Source organism: Anolis carolinensis, chromosome 5 (assembly GCF_035594765.1).
Source record: "Anolis carolinensis isolate JA03-04 chromosome 5, rAnoCar3.1.pri, whole genome shotgun sequence".
NCBI classification, from domain to species: Eukaryota; Metazoa; Chordata; class Lepidosauria; order Squamata; family Dactyloidae; genus Anolis; species Anolis carolinensis.
Window position 1 is genome coordinate 184811092 of NC_085845.1, and position 26503 is coordinate 184837594.

Consider the following 26503-nt stretch of genomic DNA (forward strand, 5'->3'; position numbering starts at 1 on the left):
ATAAGCCGAGGCAGGCTTTTCAGCCCGAAAAAGGGATGAAAAACATGGCTTAAACTCAAGTATATATGGTGTACACACACACACACACAGAGAGAGAGGCATATATTATTATTTATAGCTTTAAAGTGTACATCCATCACCAACTGCATTACACAGCTGTGTTACATGAAAGTAAATGCCTGAAAGCACCCCTTTCCACGTTTGACAGTTCTTTGGTTGCAGGAAGAACAGATGTTTTCTCTTCAGGTGTTGCTACCATAGCTATAGAAGTCACACCTGAAGACTGATAGTTAAATTTGTAAATGAGATTCCCCCTTTAATGATTATTTTGATACTTACGTTGCTAAATTGCAGACACCTGCTAAAATGTTGAAACCGAAAATATTTCACCAAATTGGTGCATATTGTGGGTTCTATTTTGAAATAATGTTGCATTTTTTTTTCCTTTCTGTGTCATGCTGTGCACACTATAGCTTTTCCTATGTGTACATATGTAAGTAAGTTGGCAGATGACCAAATGCAAAAAGAAAATAGAAAAAAGAAAAAAGAAAAAAGAAAATACCTTTAACAGCTATTGGTGTAGAAGTAGGAGTTTCAGCAGCTATAATTTGTCAAGCAGGAGAACATGACTTGATGTAGGCTTGCATGACAAACTACAGCTGCTGGAATTCCCTCCTACATACAACTGTTACCTTACTACTCTGAAATCACTATTAGCATGTACTGTGTGAGTAGGCTATGCACACAGGTAATTTATTTTTTTAAAGATCTCAATGGTAATGCACTTCCAAAAATGCAAACTAGCACATACTAACTTACAGAATGTGACTATCATATATAAGAAATGGAATACCAATATGCATACAGTACAGTTTATTCTATTACAGTAGAGTCTCACTTATCCAATATAAACGGGTTGGCAGAACGTTGGATAAGTGAATATGTTGGATAATAAGGAGAGACTGAGGAGAAGCCTATTAAACATCAAATTAGGTTATGATTTTACAAATTAAGCACCAAAACATCATATTTAACAACAAATTTGACAGAAAAAGTAGTTCAATATGCAGTAATGCTATGTAGTAATTACTGTATATGCAAATTTAGCACCAAAATATCACAATATATTGAAAACATTGACTACAAAAATGCGTTGGCTAATCCAGAACGTTGGATAAGCGAGTGTTGGATAAGTGAGACTCTACTGTACTTTGTATATGAGGCCATCAGAACTAGCTACTATGCAGTTTTGTATTTATTCTAGAAGTAAGGAGATCTGTAGGCAGGGACAATTTAATTCACTTCTCAAAGAAAGCTCAGAAAAATGTCAAATTAAGAAATGCGCACATCTAAAAGGAATGCAAAATATTTCTTTTGGAGGAGAGTTTGATGGATTCCACAAGAGGCAGCAATTCAGTTGTATTCCTTCTCTTTCATGAAGACGTCTAATCATAAATTACTGCAAATATTTCTTCCTACAAATGCAACTTGGGATTCTTTCAGGCTTCTCTCACACACAGTCCTCAGCTTCTCTCTCACCTGGTAGGCTCGGCTCTTCTCCAACAACTCCACAGGCACACCTGCTCATCACAACCTGCTGGTTTTGCTGTCATCGCACCATTTCAGTGCCTGTACATCATTTTTGTAATTAAAAATACATGCCTCACAGCCTCTGAGGATGCCTGCCATAGATGTCAGGAGAGAATACATCTGGAACATGGCCACACAGCCCAAAAGATATACAACAATCCTAAAAATACGCTGTTAATTGTCAATATCTCTGACAAAAAACATATATCCCTCTACAATGTTTCTAGCTACAATTAATCCTCTTTCTCTTTACGCTCTCCTTCATTTTCTTGCCCTCCCCCTTGTGCTTCTATTGAATTTTGAAGTCCCTTGGGTTAGGAACCTGCTTCCTTGTGGCCACTTTGTAGGGCTCAATGCAGATTTATGCTGAAATAATGACTCGATTTTTTAAATCAAGTTATTATCCACATAGGCAAAGTATTTGTTTTCTCCCTTATCCACCATCCTGCCTCTAACCACCAGGCCTAGTTCAGAAGGTTCTAATTATTGCTTCATTTCACATCTTTGTAGGGCAGTAATCCTATTGCAGAATCCTATGGCACTTTAAGAGCTGAACTGTTTATTGTAACATAAGCTTCACTAGACATGAGCCCATTTTATCCAATTTTGCATGCATGCTTTTTCAAAAAACATTATGAGGGAATTAGAATTAAGCTGACATGGAATTGGTTGTTGTTGAAGCTTATATATCCATCATACTATCTTAATTTTTTTCTCAATGAAGCCATGTGAGTGTGATTTGTACAAATAACTAGTAAGCAAAACATTATACAGCACAACCCTCATATCTACAGGAAATACATTACTGATCTTCGTATAGAAACTAGAGCTGTGCATTTTTTGTTAGTCCTCGTAAGTCAGATCAAATTTGTCAAACTTACGAGGCAAAATCTGATATATGGGCGTGGCCTGTGTCAAAAATTTAAGAATCAAAATTTAACCCATACTTTTTTGTTTTAGTTTTGTAAATCTTGGAAGGCTCCCAAAGTCAGTTTCATATTCAGTGCAAGGAAGCAAAGCTGAAAGCAAAGCCAAAAAGGCTGCCTTAGTGCCTTCACCTTGCCTTTCCTGAGTAAATTGATGGAGTCTCACCATTAGGAGCAGGGAAAAGAGGGAGCAGTGTTTGCTGGGAACAGCAAAGAACTCTGGGAAATGTAGTTTGGGAAGGGAGAAGCCCTATGCCAGAGAATTCAAAAGACCCTGCCCTAAACTTCATTTCTCAGAATGCACTGCACTGCTCAGCATCAAAGAGATTTGCCCCTCTATAGCCAGCTAAAGTTCCAATAAATTACTATTTTTGTTCCTGGGTTATAAATGTAATTTCCTAATTGGTTCTATCATTAAAGCATGGCGAAAGTTTATTAAACTTCAAAAACTTTGTCTTTGTGCGAGGGACATCATGTTTTAGCACATTTTGCTATAATATATCCAGTCCACCAACTTAACATTGTCATCCACTCATTTAACAAAGTTTTTGGTGCAAAAATAAAGTTCCTAGAGTAGAACTACTACTTTCAAAGTAAGGACTACACAATTTAACAGGAAATAACACTTTCAAACTAGGAACATGTTGTTGTTGTTGTTGTTGTTGTTGTTGTTGTTGTTATTATTATTATTATTATTATTATTATTATTATTATTATTATTATTATTATTCAGAGGCTGGATGGCCATCTGTCAGGGGTGCTTTGATGGTTTCTAAACTATGGTTTTTGTATCTGGGTTATAAATGTCATTTCCTAATTGGTTCTATCATGATAGCATGGCAAAAGTTTATTAAAGTACAAAGACTTTGTCTTTGCATGTGTTTTAGCACATTTTGCTATCCAGTCCACCAGTTTAATATCGTCATCCACACATTTAACAAAGTGATTGGTACAAAAGAAAAGGTTCCGGGTGTAGATCCATTACTTTCAAAGTAAGGACGACACAATTAAACAGGAAATAATATTGGAACATGTTTTCTTTATTATTAAAAATGTTGTTTATAAAAACTTTGAAAATTTCCCAAAAATCCGTGGATAAGTGAAGCATTCTGAAATTTGGTGGACTAAGAGTGGTAAATGTGTTCTACCATTGTAATGAGTTTCATCCTAATAGCTGTAAAAATGAGGGAGAAAGGAGCCCTTGAAGTTTCCCCAATTATAGTAATTTTACGCAATTACTAAAGAAATATTAACAAAATTTCACTACCCTCATTATAGTAACTAATTTTTCACTAACTTTAGAAACACATTTTAGAAACGAAATGTCAGAGCCTCCCAGTTTTGTAATGACTTTTGAACCATTTTTTGATGGATCATGCATCCCTAGCAGAAATAGGAAACTATGGATAATAGCAAACCTTCCTGAAATGAACAACTTGACCAAAAGTTACTAGAGTCATCCTGAAGGATGTAAAAATTGCTAAAGATGACATATTTTGTAATATGTGGATAAGTGAAATTGCAGGTACTGGTGATTCCTTAAATATGTTGTAACACTAAGATTTTGTGCCAAGTTTCTTCACGTTGAGCATAAAAACCAGAATAACTCTGGTGTGCAATGTGCTTGTTTTTGAGGACTGATCACTGTGCAGTAAAATAAAATCTACTGGATCTCCACCTTTGTGTGTTCTTGAGTTTGAGGCAGACCAAGCAGGGAAGGATCTCCGGAGTTACTCTGGCACTTTTTCACAACAGAGCTTTCCAAAGAACCTCTTACTGGGATGACATGACTATCTACAAATGTAAAATACAAATCTTCATTTTTAACTAGCAAAAAGAAAGAAAAGATGTTTCAATAGCTAGACCAAGATGATTAAAGATTTATTTAATCCATTATGACATTTTAAAACTAAGGTCATTATTTATACCAGAATAAAATTAACCACAGTAGAAAATCACTTTAAGGAGATATTCTTTCTCATGTTAATGCAAATGAAATTTAATACATCAATGAAATGAAAGTAGCATAGTTCAGTTTAACTTTATCAAAGTACTTTTTTTCATTGCTGAAAGCCTATGACATGCTTCGCTAACCTGGTCAGCTCTAGTTCTTTTATTATACACCTATAGGAGAAAAGTAATGTCACGTGTTGGTTTTCCAACACCATAATAAGTAATTATAATGGACCATTTTAAAACACTGCAATGAGTAATGGTTATGAAATAGTTTACAAAATAACTTCCTAGGTTTTAATGCAAAGATGGCTCAAAATAGCACTGGGAAAACGTAAAGCATGGTTTAGTGATCTGAACAGTACATTCGGACATTGGGAAATCATGGAACAAATCCCCGCTCCAGATGCTAAAAGTTGTAGCCCCAAAAACTGGACTCAGATGCTCCCCATTGATTTCAGAAGCAGGAAAACCTCCACTGGGAAGCCTTTCCTCCTTCTCATCAACATAGAATGAGCTTAGATCACCAAAAAGTATATACTTTCTCATTAACCAAGACATCTAAGACAATAGATCAGAATGCCAACAATCAATCAGCTGATCATGCAGGGACATGATACGTCCCACCTAAGGTGACCCTCCAAAAGCCATCTGCGCAGCCCAGCTCCCCTGTTCTCCCATTCGGGCAGTGTTCCCAACCTTTGGTCCTCCAGGTGTTTTGGACTTCATCTCCCACAATTCCTAAATTGATAGCTAGCTGAGATTTCTGGGAGTTGAACTCCAAAAAACCCAGAGGGGACCCACTGCATTAGAGGCAACAGTAAATCTCATTACCCAAGGTCCATGCCACCTTGATCACAACTATTGTCACTGTTGTTCTCAACCAACACTCATTTCCCCACCAGAACGGGGATGAACACCAGCATAGCTGCAGACTCACATTTCCTCCAATAAAAGTTCCCACCATACACAACCTGCCAATCACAGCTGTAAAACTTGACAACAATGAATGTACAGCACACCAATGAGAGAACAGACTGCAACTTTGCACCAATCAGAACAATGTCTATTATTTTGAATGTCCATAAAATACCAGTGCCTGTGAATGGAAAGCATGTCAGATCTGGGACTCTGCATGGCATTCTTCTTTGATCAATGAAGCAATAACGGCAACATCTGGTTCTGCCCTCATATCTTTGTGTCCTGATTGGGAACTATCAGGATTCTAGATAACAAACCCATTGGTGATCGTGGGAAAGTCACATTCTCTACATTTATGGACCTTTTTGCTAATGTAGCAAACAGAAATTGCAAATTCCAAAGAAGGACTGGGTGCCACTATATAATGACATCAACAGATTGTGCTGAACTCTGCTCCCACCATTGTGTGACTCGCATTATCCTGATAGTATCATTTTGCAACCAGTTTACTGTGGTCATTTTCAGCTCTTTCAAGAGGGTCAATGGTGGTGGAAAGAGACCATCTTAAGTTCTTTGCAGGCGAAGAAGGATTTGGATGCATGATTCAGCCACGCTGCATCTGCGCGGGCTGTGGCGCAGGCTGTTGAGCAGCCAGCTGCAGCCAGTTGCAACAAATCACTCTGACCAAAAGGTCATGAGTTCGAGGCCAGCTCGGAGCCCGTGTTTGTCTTTGTCTTTGTTCTATGTTAAGGCATTGAATGTTTGCCTTATATGTGTAATGTGATCCGCCCTGAGTCTCCTTCGGGGTGAGAAGGGCGGAATATAAATACTGTAAATAAATAAATAAATAAATAAATAAATAGGACTGAATCTGGTCACTGCCTGTTAAGGGAAATTGTTGAAGAACCCAATGTCCCCAACCTTCAACATTCTGTGGAGGAAAAGTAACACTTAAAGATAACGATCTCATTAATAAAACGGCAGTGAATGAATGAGGAGAAAGATATTTGTTGCTGGTTTAGAAAACAGTGTTTCATCTATTTAAAAGAAAAGTCAAACCATTTAGGACAAAATATTTCACTCCAAGAAGTGTGTATGTGTTGTGACCATTCCTCTTCATGACAGCTCTTATTTCCTTTCGAACTGTAAAATGCAGTGCATTCTTTTCATTACAGATCGCTCCAGTGTGCATTATATCAGCACATGCCCTTTCTGTTTGAGATTCCTATTGATTCCAGCCGTTGTTCAGGCTGCATGCATTCGCCATTACTTGAGCTGTGCTGACTCATTTCCACTGGCTCTCCCTCATCCCTCTTCTGCCGAGGCACCCTGCCCCCACCCCCAAGATGCTCTCAGATTCATAATCTTCTTGTCACCTGCAAAGCTGCATGACCTCTCTTCACAAATGACATGGGAGGAAAAATCAATTGCATATTTTAAAGCACTCTATGCAAACATGTTTCTGATTCCTGCACGCATTGTAAACAGAAGCTATCTACCATAAACAATATATAACCAGCCACCATTACAATTACTATATTCCTATGTAAAGTGCATTTTAATTGCAATGCAGGATACTGAAAATTTTGTGTGATTTACCAGAAATTTCACAAAGCTGCTTTTGTTTTCGCCCATAGGTTGACTGCCTCATGTCGCTAATATTTGTAGAAGCAACAGCAGCAGCAGCAGCCTTCATTGGCATTTATAACAAAAAGAAGTCACAAATAAAAAAAGAAAAACATGATTAAAATTATTAATATCAAGAATTAAACTTGCAACAGACTCACAAAAGAATGCATCAGAGTTATTCAGGAGGTATGGGATTTTATAACACTCTTGCCATTGAGAAAATTGCAAAAATATGGAATTACTTTATTTCATCTGTATCTTATCACTAATATTTGTAAGATATTTGAATTTCTGGGTAATGTAATACTACAGCAACAGCTAAGGCAATATGTCAGCAGCAAAACCAAAATATATAAAGTCAGTGTAAAATCAGTAAAATCAAAAATATTTTTTATGTACTCCTAAAGACTAAATATTTTTTTGGGATACAGGTTTTAATAGACTTGAGTTCAATTCAGATGCATGAAGAGTAAGCCCAGCTGTCAGATATAAAGATGACAGAAGGGCACTGTTGGCAAGCAGTCAGCTGTATCGCACTGGAAAACAAGCAGAACAAACAGGTGAGCTCCTGCTGGTATGACTTCAGTTACTGGGTCACCACCAATTGCTACTGTAATTAATAGTCATCTTTCCTGTTACAGAAAATATCACAAACCATAATGTGCACAACAATGTTCTAAGCCTAAATCTACTCTGTGTTGTTCCTCTCTCCAAATGTATGCAAGTGCATACACACACTTACATTTGTGGGTTTAGTGAATATGCAAGAAATATGGCAAACAATGCATGTGCCTATCTTTAAAGTGCCACAAAATGCTTCCCTTTTGCTGTAAACAGGCTGCCCTTCCATTTGTATGGTATTCCTGTCAACAAATAATCCTCCTTAGAGCTTATGTGGGATCCTTAGAGACAAACACAGCTACTCCCATTGATGTCTGCATATTGACAACAGATTTCATTTCTCAAAAGAAAAAGGGACATAACTTTTCATTTTCAATTGGTTAGTTTGAGCACCTCCTGAAACATTACAGCCTCCCTGAAGCATTACATAGCACTAGCTATAGTAAGAGTTACAACCGAGATTCTAAGTAGCTGATGTGCCCTGGAAATTATTACTTAATAAGAAACAAACTATGCAATACTTAAGACAAGTAAGAGTGGTATTGGTAAACAGCCCATCTACTACAAAATGTTACTCTCAGTTAATACTGAGAGTAGCTGAGGTCTCGAGAGTCCCATCATATAGAGGTATATTTTATGTTTATTATGTTTATTATTATTATTATTATTATTATTATTATTATTATTATTATTATTATTGCCTCACTTTTTCTCTCCACAAGGAGACTCATAAACCTCATAAGTGTTTTCCAACAATAAGGCAATTTCCATCCTGATAGACAATTCACAGGGTTTCCATAAGCCAACACACGACTTGAAGGCACATACACAAACACACATTTTTAAACACACTTTATCCCAATCTCTCTGATTCTACCAGGATAAATAAATCCCGCTTGGGATGTAAAATACTAGATTATTGGATACTTTTACTACTGGCCTGCTTTGCCCCCACAGTCTATGAGTTGTAATCCAAAAAATTAATTTTCAAAAATCTGTATCTGACCCCATGTGAATGCAACATCTGTTGTTCCCTAGGCGGCCAGGCAGGGCTGGAATGTGACCAATGCAGCAGACACATCCCACAGGAATATCTGAATCAGTGGTTCTCAACCTGTGGGTCCCCAGATGTTTTGGGCTTCAACTTCCAGAAATCCTAACAGCTGGTAGACTGGCTGGGATTTCTGAGAGCGATAGGCCAAAACACCTGGGGACCCACAGGTTGAGAACCACTGGTCTACATCTTTCATCATGACTCTATGACCAACTTCTGCTGGAAATTAACATGGGAAGTCCTAGAGATTCCTAAAGAGCTGTTCTCTGTCTGGCATAAATGGAGGAAGTTGACCATAAAGTCACACTGGAGGACTTTGATATTCTTAGAGAGATTTTTAAATCAAATCTTTGAATAATTAAATCTGCAGTAGTCAAAACCACAAATGTGGAGTGATGACTGTACCTGATATTTTACTAGAACACTGAAATCCAGCAATTAGAAGGAGATGTCCCAGGAAATCAGATTGAAGAGTACAAACTAAGAGATACATATGCATATCTATTCAGAAGGAAATCCTATTAAACTGAAAAGAACTTACTGTTATCGCTGCATGCATGGAACTGCAACCTAAATCTAATAATAGTTTTATTCAGATTCCTTTAAAAAAATACAATGAGTGAGGCTCAAAAAGATATTTAATCTCGCATTAACGTGTTGTGCAGTCCTATAAAAAGATCTTGGCCTTTTATGTAACTCTTCTTTCAAACATAGCTTCAAACATATTGCAGAGACGTTCACAAACGGGGTCATTTCTTTCTTCCTCCTACAGCCAGAATCCCTGCATGGTTTGCTTTCAGTCATAATCTTGTGCTTTCTGAAAACTTTTCTTCTGGAGAACTAAAAATAGCAGCCTTAATCTTAAAATAGAGCACTCTTTACACTGGGAGCCACCCAAAAGGCTTGAAAATAGCAATTATATCATTCTAGCCTCTCAGAAGGCCCAATTAAAAAGTGGCATTTCCACAAATTCTAAATGCTTTGTCTCCAAGAGCAATGGCTCGCTTATGTGGAGTTTCTATGTAAGCAGGGTCCTCCCCATTTGTCTTGCAGTTTTTCCAATTAGAAAACAAATGTAATTATGACATCAGCTCTTCAGTTCATCTCTTTCACATAGGAAACCAATAGTTGCCCATGAGTTGGGCTACCAGCACAAACAACCTTGTAGACTATAAATATCTAGTTATTCATTCTTTATTTATTTTATTTATTTATTTCCAATATTTATATCCTGCCCTTCTCACCCAAAGGGACTCAGTGCAGCTTACAACACTGGCACAATTAGATGCCTATACAAAATCAATCAACAGTACATAAAATCAGTTTAAAAACAATTAAATACAATATAAAATTACAGTATATAAATTTTAAAATATATATGCTCAAATCCGTTCATCCGAAAACCACGTGCCTTATCCATAGGTCAATCTGTGTCATCTTTATTGTTTATTCATTAAAAGCCTGGGCACATTGCCATGTTTTTAGGGCTCTTCTAAAGCCCAAAAGAGTTGGAACTTGTCTGATCTCTCTGGGGAGGGTGTTTCACAGCCGGGGAGCCACCACCGAGAAGGCCCTTTGGCTTGAACATCGTATAATACCAGGATCCTAAAGTATAATTACTTTTATTAAAATGTGTCTCTCTGGTTAGAAAAACAGTAACAGGATTGTATATGTGAATGCACAGTTTATGTACAGAAGAAAAAATGAGAAAATAGCAGAAAATATCACATATTCAAAAAAATTAGAAACCAGAGTAATTATTTATCAGACATTGTTTTCAACTACAGATAGAAATGTTTCTGTTTAACAGAAAAAATTCTAGCAAAGGCAGAAGTAACATGGAAAGAGTAGTGATAGCTCCAACACACTTCAGCAAACCTTTTATTCAAAAATAATATACACATGTGAAACATACCCAAACAAATCAGGAAAGCCTTGCATACAGAAATAAAAACACTTCGAATGTTCTAGGGACCATACAAAGCCTTCTGAATTTTAGGCACCTGTTATTTATAATTTCTTTAAATCAACTGGGAAAAATGGCTCAAACAAATGGATAATATGTTCCTATTTGGTACTTTTTTGGCCCTGTGGTTTGAATTTGGAAAATTTGCTAAGAATCTGGTACAACTGCTTTGCAAGGGAAGCAAACCCCTTGCATCCTATTCCTTCAGTGTGGTTACATCATAAGGATTGAAGTTGCCTCTCCTCAGGTAGGGTGGCCATGAATGGAAAGTGTTCATATCAAGAAAAGGGATTTAGCAGCCTGGCAATGGGCACAGAAAGGCACACAGACACACACACAAAGGGCACACTGAGAAGTCCCATGCCCCTCTTCGTCCTCTCCATCCCTTGAAAGTGAAGTCATTGCCAGTTCAGCCAAAGGAAGCTACCCTGTAATTGCGAGCTTTTCTTCTACTGTTGTATTAGATCACTTTTATTCTCCATATATATACACACACACACACACACACACACATACATATATATATACACACACACACACACACACACAAATCCTTTGCCAAAGAGAAACTGGAAGTCACTTGCATAAACAACCTTTTGTTGCACAGAAGGCTACTGTTTCTGAAGGTGAACATTTGCAATCAGCTGTTTTGCAGCCAAGGCAACACACATTCAGCATTCCTTAAGCAAGAAAAAAAATCACTAGAAACTAAATCCATAGCTTTCCCATTAACAGTTAAGTCTGGGCTTGCAGATTTTCAAATGGTTTGCTGTGTTCTGGGCTATGTGAAGATGTATCTCCCTATTGCTGTTACTACATAGTGGGAAACAGGAATATTCCTTCTGATGGATGGGGAAAGAGGCAATGCATTACACCTGACCATAACCCTGCAGCCAGGAAATCAGAAGAGGTTTACTCCTTGGGAGGAGAGGAATGACCAATCTCGATAAAATAGGGAAGAGTAGAGACATCACACTGGCAATGAAGGTCCGCATAGTTGAAGCAACGGTATTCCCCATAGTAAGCTATGGATGAGAGAGCTGGACCATAAAGAAGGCTGAGCAAAGGAAGACAGATGCTTTTGAACTGTGGTGTTGGAGGAAAATCCTGAGAGTGCCTTGGACAGCAAGAAGATCAAACCAGTCCATAGTCCAGGAAATAATGCCCAGCTGCTCACTGGAGGGAAGGAGATTAGAGGCAAAGATGAAGTACTTTACCCACATAATGAGAAGACAGGAACGCTTGGAGGATAATGATACTGGGCAAAATGGAAGGAAAAAGGACGAGTGGCCGACCAAGAGCAAGATGGATGGATGGTATCCTTGAAGTGACTGGCTTGACCTTGAAGGAGATGGGGGCAGAGAGCCGTAAGCTGGTCCCTGAGGTCACAAAGAGTTGGAAGTGACTGAACAAACGAACAACAACAATAGTTCTTGATACCATAATGCTACTATAAGCTGCTTTAATTAGAGAGTAGGGCTTTTCCACTATGCAGTTCAAGATGGATATAGCACTATGATGTTCTACTCCAAGTGGGTGGTTTGGGACTATTATTATTATTATTATTATTATTATTATTATTATTATTATTATTGTGCTACTTTTTCTGTCGCAAAAGAGACTCAAAATGACTACTCAAACTCATTCTATTTTCTCCTTCTTTAAGAAGGGATATTCTTTATTTATGCCAACAAAAAACCTCAGGTGGAAAAGGCAGATGGATGGACTTACAAATTATCAAAGTCACATCTGTTACAAAAATGTAAAGGTAAATTAAAGGAGAAGTATAGTTTTATTTTTTACAAGAAAGAATCTGAACCCTTAGACAGATGTGTAAACTTTTAAAAGAACCTGTAAAACTTCATCTTTTTAGGACTGTTTGAACTGTGTCAATGAATCCAATATCACTGTCATGAACTTTGCTGTTCTGGAAAGACATATAACACTGTAAGACAGGATAGCAATGGCATTATGCATTCCTACAAATGAGTTACAGCTAGAGGAACAAGGTGGCATACATACTATATGTCCACGAAATATAAAATCCTTGCCATGATGTCCATTGCTATAAGTACAGTCGTCCATAAACATTTATTAGTTCTTACGAGTTATAACTGTCATTTTCTATATATTGTACTAAACATGAAATTCATCACCAGCTACAATTACTTCACCAGATCTAAATAGAAGACCTACTTGAAATTCCATTCTACAAAAAGAAAGTTGTCCAGCAATCTCCTAATGCTTTTCAGAGACAATATACAGTCAATAATGTGTTGGCAATCTTATTGTACTGCAAACTGATTTAATAAAAAAATCTTTAATGCTTTATCAGTATCCTGTACATGTTAGATTCAGACTTGCATTTAAAGAAGACTCATTGAACTCAATGGGATGTAATACAACTGAAATCTGTATTCAGCACTATATTCTTACTGGCACCATATTGGTAACCAATATGGGAAACTGATACCATTCCACCACTTAAAACAGGGACAGACAAATGTATGGATACCACCTTCTGAATTATGCTTGACAATTGCAATTTTGGTTTTTTTGTTTGTTTATTAGCTGAAGTCCTGCATCATTTCATTTTACCAAACTACATCAAGCTACACCATATGTTTCATGAAGAACGCAGCTCTCTCATAAAATCATAGTTGGCAGAGACCACAAGGGCCATCCATCCCAACCTCCTGCCATCCAGAAACACAGAATCAAAGCACCCCTGAGAGATGGCCATCCAGCCTCTGCTAAAAAACCTCCAGAGGAGACTTTACCATACTCCAAGTCCGTATATTCCACTCCCAAAAAGCTCTTATCGTCATAAAGTTCCTCCTAATGCTTTTTTCCCTGCAATTTGAATCCATTGCTCTGTGTCCTAGTCTCCAGAGCAATGGAAAACGAGCTTAACATGACATCCTTTCAAAGATTTAAACATGGTTACCATCTCTCCCCAAACCTTCTCTTCTCCAAGTTAAACATACCCAGCTTTTTAAAGGTTTGATTTCCAGACCTTTGACCATTTTGATCACCCTTCTCTGGACATATTCTAGCTTGACAATATCCTTGTTGAATTGTGGTGCTCAGATCTGGGCACAGTATTCCAAATGAGCTTGGACCAAAGCAGCACTCCTACCCACACATTTAGTATCTGGTTGTGCGACAGACACAGGGTACAGCTATGTTTCTCTAGTTGCATCTGTGATGATAACAGCATCCTCCAGGATCTTATGAGGGTCTTCCAGAGGTTCCTGAAGATGGTATCACTGCCACACTTCTGTTTATTATAGGGATATGGCTATATATAGAGTTCAGTTATATCAGGGAGTTGTTCACAAGACAGTTTATGCATATATTCCTCTGTCACCCAGTATGAGAAATAAATTATTAATTATGTGTATGCATTTACTGAATTAAATTTAGATGTGCTTTTTGTTGCTAACTGGCATCAAATCAGCTTATGGCAAACCCATGAATGTGAGTCCTCCAAATCAGCCTATCATCAACATTTATCATCAATAATAATTCTGACTTTTATCAGCAACTTCTCTTCATCAGGGGAAGTGACTGGTTCCAGGAATTTGACTTTCATTAGTTGCCCTCAACTGCCATAACCACATGTACATAATAGACTGTGATTTACAATTAATAAATTCAGCTTCTAGTGGTCCATGGCGCTGAAGCAAACCACATGCCTAAAATATCATGAGGGTCTTAGGAGGATGTTGGAGAGCCATAAATTAGCTGGCAACAGCATGTGAGCCATACTTCTTCTCCTCTGGCTTAGAAGATAAATTGATATGTAGTCTAAAAATGTAATATGGTACATTTATTTAGAAAAATTAATGCATAGGACCCATGAATTAGATTATTGATATCCAAGGACTGCAATGGGTGGTCAACCCATGGCCACTTCAAATCTTTTAGGGCAGTGGTTCTCAACCTATGGGTCTCCAGGTGTTTTGGCCTACAACTTCCAGAAATCCCAGCCAATTTACCAGCTGTTAGGATTTCTGGGAGTTGGAGGCCAAAAATCTGGGGACTCACAGGTTGAGAACCACTGTTGTAGGAGGTCCTTTAGTATTAGCAATCATAGCCCATGATGAAATTAACAAGTAGCCCACAGATCATACATTCTGGTTTAATACTGGATAGCTGGGAAAAAATTATGTATTCTCTTCACTTATGCTCTAAGACAAGTAGTCCTATAAATAGATTAAGAAAACGGTTGTTTTGTCCACTGAAGCACCATAAGGAATTCTAAAAAATGTACCAAAACCTGAATATTTTCATCATTGCACTTAGTATTTCCATATTTTTCTGACAAATGTTCTGTGCTATTAATAGCTACATAACAAGCGGATATTTGGTGTATAACAGTTTACCTATGTGTATACCTTCATAGTTGATAAAACTGCATCTCTTGATTGTCTCACTGCCATAGTAGCTTAAGGCATAGAAAAGTTGGCAACCTTCATACTGGAAACTAACATAGCTCCTTCCATAGAAATCTTCTCATCATAATGGATATCATCATCATTATCATCTACAGACATGCAAGATTTGCTTCTAACATTTTATTTAGGAATGTATTTTGTTTAAGAGGATAAATACCCTGTCATTCAAATATATACACATTAAAAACAAACATAAATTTCCCAATTCTGATAAGGCTTATGAAAACTTAATTCTTTCTTCTCCTAAACTGATCACTAAGCAAAGCAATCTTGCTTTTTGCATGAGTTGTTATGTGAATGGTTCTTAGTTGTAAATATACACTAACAACACATGTCTTGTCTACTCATGTAGGCAAGACGTGTAATGGGACTTACTCCTGAGTCAGTAGGTTTGTAGCCTATTACTGTCATATTTTAAAATGCATGTAATTAATCCATTCTAGCTTCTTTAATAAATCATTGGATCAAATCTACATATATTTGCATATGATTAGATTAGAAGCAATAAAGCATTTTGCTTTATTTTTAGATGGCAACTGCAGCAGAAACCATCTTTAAAAGAGGAATACTTTACTATAGAAGATAAGAGACTGTTTATATGATAGCATTATCACATTCTTCTTTAAGAATTTGCATTATTGTTTTCAATCTGCTACCTGATTTGCTGTGGTCATTTCATAATCAACCAAAATGTTAACTGTTTAATCATTAAATTAAATTATTTGTCACCGATTTCCCCCAAATCCAATTAAAATTGTAGATTTATGACAATACTAAGAATTTTCTGAGTCCCACAGAGCAAGAATTCCAATAATTTCTTATTGGGAAAGGATAAGAATAGCATATTCTGGGGGTAAGGCTCTTATGTAGCCTTGCCCTGAGAATGTCATTCCCAGCTAACCCCAGCGATGCAGCCTCTACCAAATACTCTTGCCTTATTACTTCCCATAACAAAACCTACATAGAGTCATCAGTTTCTTTATGACATTTCACTGTTGGTACATTATAGACTCTTAAATGCTTGGCAACTCGACACAATTGTAACTGACTCCTTCCTCAGTTCACTAATGATGTCCAAATTATGTCAGCCATCTTCAAGGAAGACTTGCCCATCTTAGGGCCCTTCCACACAGCCATATAACCCAGAATATCAAGGCACAAAATCCCACAATATCTGCTTTGAACTGGGTTATCTGAGTCCACACTGCCATATATTCCAGTTCAAAGCAGCTGTGTGGATGGAGCCTTAGAAAGCAAGTTCATTTAGGTGTAAGTCAGGCTATTCAGCAATGCCTTGATTATCTCTCAAGGTATTACTTGGGCTACAACTCTGGAGATCAGTTTAATTCCTTGGCCATGAAAACCCACTGGGAGACCTTGAGTGAGTTATGCACTCTCAGCCCCAGAAAACCTCATGATTTGGTTCACCTTAGCATTGCCATAATTCAATTCAAAACCAATTTCCAGACACACAACAACAACAGCAATTACTTGCCTAGTGTTAAATCTTTCAAACACACCCTTCAGGTTTTGACAGCAGTTATCTAGGCCTAATTCTACCACAATTTGTGCATGATGGCACCTATATATATATATAGTGTGTGTGTGTGTGTGTGTGTGTGTGTCTGTCTGTCTGTCTGTCTGTCTACTGTTGTCCAAATTTCCCTTTCATTCCTTGAACAGTTATTATATATATAATAAGGTTTTAACAATCTTCCATGAATCATAAATACTGGGATTCAAAGGTTTTGGAGAACAAATGCAAATCAAGCTACATTTAAAACTGACATAGAAAATCCTAATGCTCTTCTTGAGGAAAGAAAGTAAACATTTATTTTTAGAAGGTACATTTTGGAAAGCTTACTTTTTTCTTAAGCTTTCTGGCACATTGTGGCTGATGTTTGGAAATAGGTCTCATTGTGTCTCTTTGGGCTTACTTCTGTTTATAGGTGTTTAGTATAATTTATCAAATATGACAAACAAAAATATTTCAGAATTCCAATTAATAGAATAATATGCTCCAATGTGACACTTGGGAAGGAAATAATGCAGGACAGAGGCATAAATATTTGTTGTAACTCTTTTTCCAGAAATATATACAGAAAAAAACTAGAGGAAATTCAATGACCTGCAAATTAAGACACACAATGACATGCAAAGATTTGACAGTGCATTTTTAAATAGTAAATATTTCAACCAAGTCAGGCAAACATATTTGCCTCAAATCAAACACATATTTCTGTACTGTCATAAAAAATACTTTGATGAAAAGATGGTGGATGATGCTGCTAAAAATAAAATAAAACAAGCACATAAATAACCTCAGAATATTCCAATATTTATAGTTCAATTTTATGGAAGTTTAAAAAATTGTAAATAAAGCTTGTGTTTATAAATGTTTCTTTTTTAATACCCCTTTCTGCAATTTAAAGCATCATTGCATCAAATATCTGAAAGCAGGAATGTATGTTCATGCAAAGAAATATTTCTGGGATTTTAATCAACAGTAGAATTGAAATATCACATCCCTAGTCAGCAACAACAACAACATTTTATTATTTGTTGTTGTTGTACATCCCTAATCCTCTCTTAAGCATCTTCTGAGGTTTTGCTGAGCCTCGAGTTCTATGAGGACATCACACCACCTGCTTCATGTATTCATATCCCAGGATAGGTATATCTGGCCTAAACTGAGAAATGATTGGGTTGCTGTGAGTTTTCCAGGCTGCATGGCCATGTTACAGAAGCATTCTCTCCTGATGTTTTGCCCACATCTATGGCAATTATCCTCAGAGGTTGTGAGGTCTGTTGGAGACTAGGCAAGTGAGGTTTATATATCTGTGGAAGATCCAGGGTGGGAGAAAGAACTCTTGTCTGTTTGAGGCAAGTGTGAATTCTGCAGATAGTATTGAAAAGCCTTGTAGATTCAAGGTCTGGCTGAATCCTGCCTGGGGGAATCCTTTGTTGGGCGGTGTTAGCTGGCCCTGATTATTTCCTGTCTGGAATTCTCCTGTTTTCTGGGTGTTGTTCTTTATTTACTGTCCTGATTTTAGAGCTTTTTAAAATAGTGGTAGTCAGATGTTGTTCATTTGAGTGGTTTCCTCCTTTCTGCTGAAATTGTCCACCTGCTTGTGGATTTCAGTGGCTTCTCTGTGTAGCCTGACATGGTGGTTGTTAAAGTGGTCCAGAATTTCTATGTTCTCAAACTGGCAAGGCTTTCCAATGCTAATCAAGGTGATGAACTGCAACATTCACACTTGCCTCCAAAAACCAAGAGTTCTTTCTCCCACCCTGGATCTTCCAGGGATATATAAACCCCCCTTGCCTAGTTTCTAATATACTTCACAACCTCTGAGGATACCATAGATGTGGGTGAAACGTCAGGAGAGAATTCTTCTGGAACATGGCCATATGGCCTGGAAAACTCACAGCAACCTAGTGATTCTGGCCATGAAAGCCTTCGACAACACATTGAGAGATGGTTTATTTTCAATGACCAAACAGTAATATTATCTGTACTGATCTGAGCAGAAGAGATCATGGGGTACTTCAGAAGATATTGAGCAGGGGTCCCCAAACTACGGCCCGCGGGCCACATGTGGCCCATTGAAGCCATTTATCCGGGCCCCATGGCACAAAGGCAGAAGGGGGTTGGGATAAATGGTCCAAGGGGTTTCTTCCAACCCTCTTTATTATTATTATTATTATTGACACAACAACATTGTATGACACAGCAAACAAGATAGATATGCTGGATTTTGTATCACAAAATCACAAGTTAAACACTTCCCAAGTATTTAGGACTGTGTGATGTATTTTCGGATGATGTGTGCAGATCCCAGAAGTGTGGCCTTTTGCAGTTGTTATTATTATTATTATTATTATTATTATTATTATTATTATTATTATTAACATTAAGACTGGGTGGCCATCTATCAGAGGTGCTTTATTATTTATATTTATTATTAATAATATTTATTATTATTATTATTATTATTATTATTATTACTATTCATGTCAGGAGCAACCGGAGTTGCTTCTGGAGTGAGAGAATTGGCCGTCTGCAAGGACGTTGTCCAGGGGACGCCTGGATGTTTTTACCATCCTTGTGGGGGGCTTCTCTCATGTCCCCGCATGGAGCTGGAGCTGGTAGAGGGAGCTCATCCGCGCTCTCCCTGGATGGAATTCGAACCTGGCAGCTTTCAGGTCAGCAACCCAACCTTCAAGTCACGAGGCTTTTATTCCCTAGGCCACCGGAGGCTGATGATGATGTGTGCAGATCCTAGTAGGGTGGCCTTTTGCAGTTGTTGTTGTTATTATTATTATTATTATTAATAGCATTAAGGCTGGGTGGCCATCTATCAGAGGTGCTTTGGTGCACAAAGGCAGAAGGGGGTTTGGCTAAATATTTATGATGATGATGATGATTATTATTATTATTGCTTGGTGGCCAACTATAGTCCGGCCCTCCAATGGTCTGAGGGATCGTGAACTGGCCCCCAGTTTCAAAAGTTTGGGGACCCCTGATATAGAGTGAGGCGAGGGGAAGGTGGCTTGGGGCAGGGCTGAAGGCGAGGGGCCACCCGTCCCTCTGGAAGGGGAACTCACCTCCCTGAGCTGCTCCAGCTCCTGCTTCAGGACATCATACTCGGCCTCCAGCTCGTCGTATTGCTGCTTGAGGGTGAGCTTCTCCTCCAGGACCACCAGCCCGTACTCGGCCGCCTGGATCTTCTCGTGGGTGGTTTCGGTGAGCTCTTTGGTCAGCCTCTCGATTTCCGTCTTGTAATGGTCCACCGTCTCGGAGACCTCCTCTGCAGCCATGGCCTTGGGGAAGAGGGAGTGGAGGGAGAGGGAGAAGGAGAAAGGAGAGGGAGATGGAAGGACGGGATGGAGGGGCGGCTTTGCCTGGGATGCTCCCGAGCTCCGGTGAGCCAGCGACCTCAGCTTAAGGCCGGAGGAGAGAGGAGGGATGCGCCATGAAGCAGAAGATGAGGATGGTGATGGTGGAGGAGGAGGAGGGATGGAGTTGGAAGCCCCTCAAGGCGGCTCTGCACCATTTGTCCTTGGGCTTTTCTCCTTCAATCCGGGGGCATGGTGCGCTTCCTCTCTCTTTCTCTGCCCCACTCTCTTCTCCCGATTTTTGCTTATTCAGAGCCGGCGGTCCGCCATGTCTCCAGGGCAGCCTTCACTGCAGTCTCTCCACCTGCTCCCTCTCGCCTCTCTCTCTCTCTCTCTCTCTCTCTCTCTCCTGCAGCCTCTGAGAGAAGGAAGGAAGGAAGGATGGATGGAGAGGAAGGCAGACAGGGCGGGGGTCTGCCTGCCTATCCGTCTCCTGGCCCCGGGGGACAAGGCGAGCCTCACCACCATCGCCAGAAGGGCAGCGGCAGACGATGGCCCGGACGCCGCCTCCTCCTCCGCCTCCTCCGGCCGCTGCCGCCTCGCCCTGCCCGCCTCCCGCTTCCCCTCCCTCCCTCCCTCCCTCCCTTCCTCGGCAGGGAAAGAGGAGGAGGAGGAGGAAGAGGAGGAAGGCAGGTGGGCCAAGGCAGCAGCGCCTCCTCCTCTTCTTCCTCTTCCTCTTCCTCCCTTTTGAGGGGGACACACACACGCTTATGGCCTCTCTCTTGCTCCAAAGAAAAAGGGAAAGTCCAGCAATTTGAGGAGAGCAGAAGGACACACAATGCTTACACATTGACACACACACAGATAGGTAGGTAGGTAGGAGAGACAGACAGGTGCTAGCGATAAATCATAGATTATACATAGAAGATAGATAGATAGATAGATAGATAACAGGGAGAAATTATACGTGACAAATATGATAGAGATAGACGAGGCCTGGGCCAACTTTGGCTCTCCAGGTGTTTTGGACTTCAACTCCCACCATTCCTAACAGCCCACCATTAGCAATTTTAAGATTTATTTGTTTTAGGTAAATGTAAAGGTTTTCCCCTGACGTAAAGTCCAGTGGGGGTTGGTGCTCATCTCCATTTCTAAGCCGAAGAGCCGGCGTTGTCCATAGACATCTCCAGGTCATGTGGCCAGCATGACTGCATGGAGCGCCATTACCTTCCCACCAGAGTGGTACCTATTGCTCTACTCACATTGGCATGTTTTCGAACTGCCAGGTTGGCAGGAGCTGGGGCTAACAGCAGGAACTCATTCCACTCCCGGGATTTGAACCTGGGACCAGGGGTTCAACCCCCCCCCCCCCAAATTTTTCAGGTTAAAACAAAACCTGGTTTACACATGAATTTTAACTGGCTAACCAAATCCCCATGCTAAGTCTATGAGACGTAAAACATTAAGAGTCCCGCCAGGCACTATCTAAAGCAGATATTGACAGGTCTGTAGCCGGGGGAGGGGGTGCTAGGGGTTCAACCCCCCCTCCCCCGAAATTTTCAAAACTTTTTTCTGGCTTGGGACCTTTTGGTCCGCAAGTTCAGCAGCTCAGCACTTTAACACACTGTGCCACCAGGGCCCCCCAATTTGTTTTAGCATACATTATTTGTTTTAGCACACATAAAAAGTATTTGTGCACTTATTATAATATGTGGCTTCTATGGGACCCTGTGTAGAATCACTACTATTATTTCATAGAATCATAGAGTTGGAAAAGATATCATGGGCGATCCAGTCCAACCCCCTGCCAAGAAACAGGAAAATCGCATTCAAAGCACCCCCGACAGATGGCCATCCAGCCTCTGCTTAAAAGCTTCCAAAGAAGGAGCCTCCACCACACTCCAGGGGAGAGAGTTCCACTGCTGAACAGCTCTCACAGTGAGGAAGTTCTTCCTAATGTTCAGGTGGAATCTCCTTTCCTGTAGTGTAAAGCCATAGTTTTGTGTCCAAGTCTCCAGGGCAGCAGAAAACAAGCTTTCTCCCTCTTCTCTATGATTTTCCCTCACATCTTGATACATGGCCCTCATCATGTCTCCTCCCAGCCTTCTCTTCTGCAGACTAAACATATTCAGCTCTTTAAGCCGCTCCTCATAGGGCTTGTTCTTCAGACCCTTGATCATTTTAGGCAACCACACTGCAAGGCAGTGAGTTCCACTGCTGAACAGCCCTTATCATCAGGATGTTGAGGTGGAATCTTCTTTCCTGTAATTCGAACCTATTGCTCCAAGTTCTAGTCTCCAGGGCAGCAGAAAACAAATCTGCCCCTTTCCCCTTATGACATCCTTTCAAATACTTAAACATGGCTATCATTTCTCCTGTCAACCTCCTCTTCTGCAGGCTAAATATATCAATCTCTTTAAGCCGCTCCTCATAGGGCTTGTTCTCCAGACCCTTGATCATTTTAGTTGCCCTCCTCTGGACACATTCCAGCTTGTCAACATTTCCCTTAGTTGCAGTGCCCAGAATTGGACACAGTAATCCAGGTGTGGTCTGACCAAGGCAGAATAAAGGGATAGCTAGACTTCCCTGGATGTAGTCATAGATGACAGATAGGAATAAATGATAGATTATATCTTTCACAAAGTAGAGCTGTTTATTGATTACTCCACTGACCATGTCAACAATAAAAGATAAAATCAAAAATTACAAAGACCAATATACACTAACCACTTCTATGCTAAAGCTCCTGTGATAGTTTACTAAAATGAATTCAAACACACTAAAACTTGATTAAATAGTAAGTGGTAAAATGGGATTCTATAACAAGATGAAAGCAGGAAGAGTAGAATGATGAGTGTAAAAGAGAATCAGTCAAAGATAACTTCATCATCACCATGATGAGGGACCCCATTTTGTGAGATAAAGAGATCTCTTGGATAAGAGTATAGAAGACGATAGTGATCACTTTATATTTACCATCTCTCTCTTTCCATCTCATCTCTATCATTATATATCATTGCTCTCTATCATCTATCTGTAACAATATATATAGATGAAAGAGATAGAAAGATGGTAGAGATAAACTGATAGATGATAGAAAGATAGATGATGGAATGATAGATGGTAGATAGATAGAAGCCATTGTCTTCCTCTCAGGTTGAGAGTGTGTGACCTGCTCAAGATAGTCCAGTTAGTTTCAAGGTTGAGCAGGGATTTGAACCCTTGTCTCCAGAGCCCTTATCCAATGCACTCACCACCACATTCCACTGGCTCCGAGGTGAATTTATCACAGGGTTTTGTTTTGAAGGCATTCTGCCTTCCCTTTGAGGCTGAGAGCATGCAACCTGCCCAAAGTCACCCAGCATATTGACAATGAGGCAATGGCTGAAGTAGCCATGGAAAATCGGTGTGGTTGTAATGGTTTGAGTGTTGGACTAGGGCTCTGGAAACCAGGGTTTGAATCTTTGCTCAACCATGGAAGCTCACTGGGAGACCTTGGGCAAGCCACACTCTCTCAGCCTCAGAAGAAGGCAAAGACAGAAGCCCCCTTCAAACAAAACATTGTGATCAGTTTACCACAAAGCCACCATGCTGTAGTGTTTTGAGCATTTGGACTACAACATTTGGACTCCACTGTGCTGTGGAGTGAATGGGAGTTTGACACCACTTTCACTGCCATGGCTCAATGCTATGGAATCCTGAAAGCTGTAGTTCAGTGAGGCAAGGGTTCAAATTCCTCCTCAACCTTGAAACCAACTGGGCTACCTTGAGCATGTCATACTTTCTCAACCCAAGAAGAAGACAATGACAAACCTCTTCTGCCAAGAAAAGCCCATGACAGGTTTTCCTTACAGTCACCCTAGATCAGAAATGACTTGAAGGTGCACAACAACAACAAATGCACCTTAGGGTCTCCATAAGGCGGAAATGATTTGAAGGCATGCAGTAACATTGGTACAAATGTACATAGAACCCCAAAACTTAACAATACAATTGCACTGGTATACTGCTCCCAATGTATTATGAGAAAATCCTCTTTCCTCTGCAGCTTCCAAAAGATGTTTTCACTGCTATGCCCAGAAACCATGTTTGTTGTGTGCCTTCATTTCATTTTCAAGCCATGGGTGACCCTTAAAGCACTGGTTAGTCAGAGGGGTTTTCTTGTCAAGATTTGGTCAGAAGAGTATTGCCATTGCATTTTTTCTGAGGTTGAGACAATGTGACTTGCCCATGGTCATCTGATGACCCAGTGGGAATTCTCCAACTTTATATATGGCATTGGAAACATATGACTCTAGTTGAAACAAGTGCCTAGTTTCTTGTGTAGGATCAATTTTATTTTATTTTTTTGCAATTGCCCTTAAAACCCTTTACAGTTTGGTACCTGGATTTTCATATCCCCAACAACTCTGGGCCTTCCATAAAAGATTACTGGTAATCTTGCTCCTTTGACTATTTTTGGCATGCAGTGAAATTCTCACTTTCCTCTTTAGGAAAGTTTTGGGGCCCACAATATTTTTACTTCATGAAGAAATTGTTTTCGCTTTCCTGGAAAAAGTTTTATTGGAACCTGTTTTAAAGTTAATATTCTAGCCATTCTTGTTCTCTATGTATTTGTGACTTCTATTCAAACAATCCTTACTGTTGTTGTCGACCGCGTTTCTAGGGGATCGGGCCCCTTAAGGAGAGAGCCGATCCGGTCCTGAGAGAACGGACCTTGGCGGAGCCAATAAGAGAATATGAGCCGCAATACAACCTGGAGCCGAAATGAAGAAGGTCCGCCAAAGATGAAGGAAAATCCGCCAAGGAGTCTTTATTGAGCGATTCAGCTGAAAAGGACACTAGTAGCGATCATTCAGTCTACTAGCGTATCATACATTCAAAATAAAGCCATATTTATACAATATTTCGGTCTGACAGCCCTTTGAATTTCCCGCCCCGCTCCCCCGCCCATCTGATCGCGGATAGGCTAGAAGGTTGAATGAGGCGGGCTTTCGTTTCCCGCCTTGCTCTGCTGTCCCAATGGGGAGCCGTTTTTTGTCCCCACTCGGGCCAATCAGAGAGGAGGAGGCGGGAGCTATTGAAACAATGAAGTGCCAGGGCAGGAAATATCAGATTAACTCCTGCCAGACCGATTTCTAAAGGAATTAATGGCACCCATCAAGGATGTCCGGGTTCCTGTCACGTTCACAGATTTTAGATATGCCTTGGGGTGTCAGAGGGGAAGTGGTGATGGGTGTTGATGAGCCACAGGGCGCCTTCCTGAGGTGTCCTGGAATTTCCTGGGATATGACAATGTTTGCTCTGGGGGCTGAATCACCTTTAGGACTATACTCTGAATTTGGTGACTCAAGCCTTATATTGTCCATGCAATCTGAATTAGATTGGGTTAAGCTGTGGCAGATTATCCTTTTGTTTTTTTGGGAAAGGAAGCCTGGGTCATAGGAGCAGGGGTTCATGTTGGGGTCAAAATATTTCCCATTTGATTTCATGATTTGACAATTATATGAAATAGAATGAAAATTAAAATAAAGTTGGAACATAAACCCAGCTGGGAAAAACACATATTTTCCGGGGATCCCAAAGAGTACAAATACATATAGGCAGATAGATAGATTTCAAGGAAGCAAGGGAGAATCCATAAAGGTGGGTTACATTGCATAAAGGGGAATCATGAATGATATAAACAATTGAAAACATTTGATAAGAACGAAGTTCACAACATCTGGGGAACCCAATATGGAAAGTCATAGGAGTGGAGTTCTAGCAGCATGATTTCACAATTCATGAAGTTATTATCTCTTGCCTCAGAGTGCAGGGATAATCCACAGTAAACTCCAGTAAAAAAAGTCTCAATCACCTTCTACTATAAATATATGGAATATAGAACATAAATTCTTGACTTTTGAACTATCTTTTACAAAGTCCTGGGGGGGGGGGGAGGGTGGTCACCTCGATCACACTGTTCAACATTGTTAAATAATAGAGATCTTTATCGGGTTGCTGTGAGTTTTCCGGGTTGTATGGCCATGTTCCAGAAGCATTCTCTCTTGACGTTTCGGCCACATCTATGGCAGGCATCCTCTGAGGTTGTGAGGTCTGTTGGAAACTAGACAAATGGGGTTTATATATCTGTGGAAGGTCCAGGGTGGAAGAAAGAACTCTAGTCTGTTTGAAGAAAATGTGAATGTTGCAATTGATCACCTTCAAAGCCTGACTGCTTTCTGCCTGGGGGAATCCTTTGTTTGGGGGTGATTAGCTGGCCCTAATTGTTTCTTGTCTGGATTTCCCCTGTTTTTGAGTATTGATTTTTCTTCACTGTCTTTATTGTTGTTTATCGATTTAAGTATATTATAAATAAACAATCTTTTGTTCATGGGTTATCATTTCCTTTTTAGAATGCCTCTTCTGATCTTGTAACTGTTGAGTGTTGTTCATTCTGCTTTTCAGTGATGCAGAAAACTACCCATCCACAAGTAGATATGCACCAAATTACACAGTTGGGTGAGCTTTCCCATTAAACTAGCTGCAAAACATTCTGGGA

The 26503-nt window shown here is 39.7% G+C and overlaps 1 protein-coding gene and 1 long non-coding RNA gene across 13 annotated transcripts in view; one reads left to right on the plus strand and one right to left on the minus strand.

The window, feature by feature from the left end:
• Positions 1-20577, minus strand: part of bicd1 (BICD cargo adaptor 1) — a 134383-nt gene extending 113806 nt beyond the window's left edge. For 4 of the 12 annotated variants that reach the window (XM_062981095.1, XM_008110393.2, XM_003220819.3 and 1 more), the window contains exon 1: positions 19729-20576. In XM_062981095.1, the coding sequence (XP_062837165.1) occupies positions 19729-19941 (213 nt within the window). In that variant the 5' untranslated portion in view covers positions 19942-20576. Of the gene's footprint in view, positions 1-19728 lie in introns of all 12 variants that reach the window. The other 8 variants (XM_062981097.1, XM_008110394.2, XM_008110395.3 and 5 more) reach the window with 3 other exon arrangements.
• On the plus strand, positions 19728-24865 carry LOC134299163 (uncharacterized). Its single transcript, XR_010006318.1, has 2 exons — positions 19728-19867; positions 24626-24865. It is a non-coding gene; the product is annotated as an uncharacterized LOC134299163 (long non-coding RNA).
• Positions 24866-26503: the final 1638 nt, after the last annotated feature.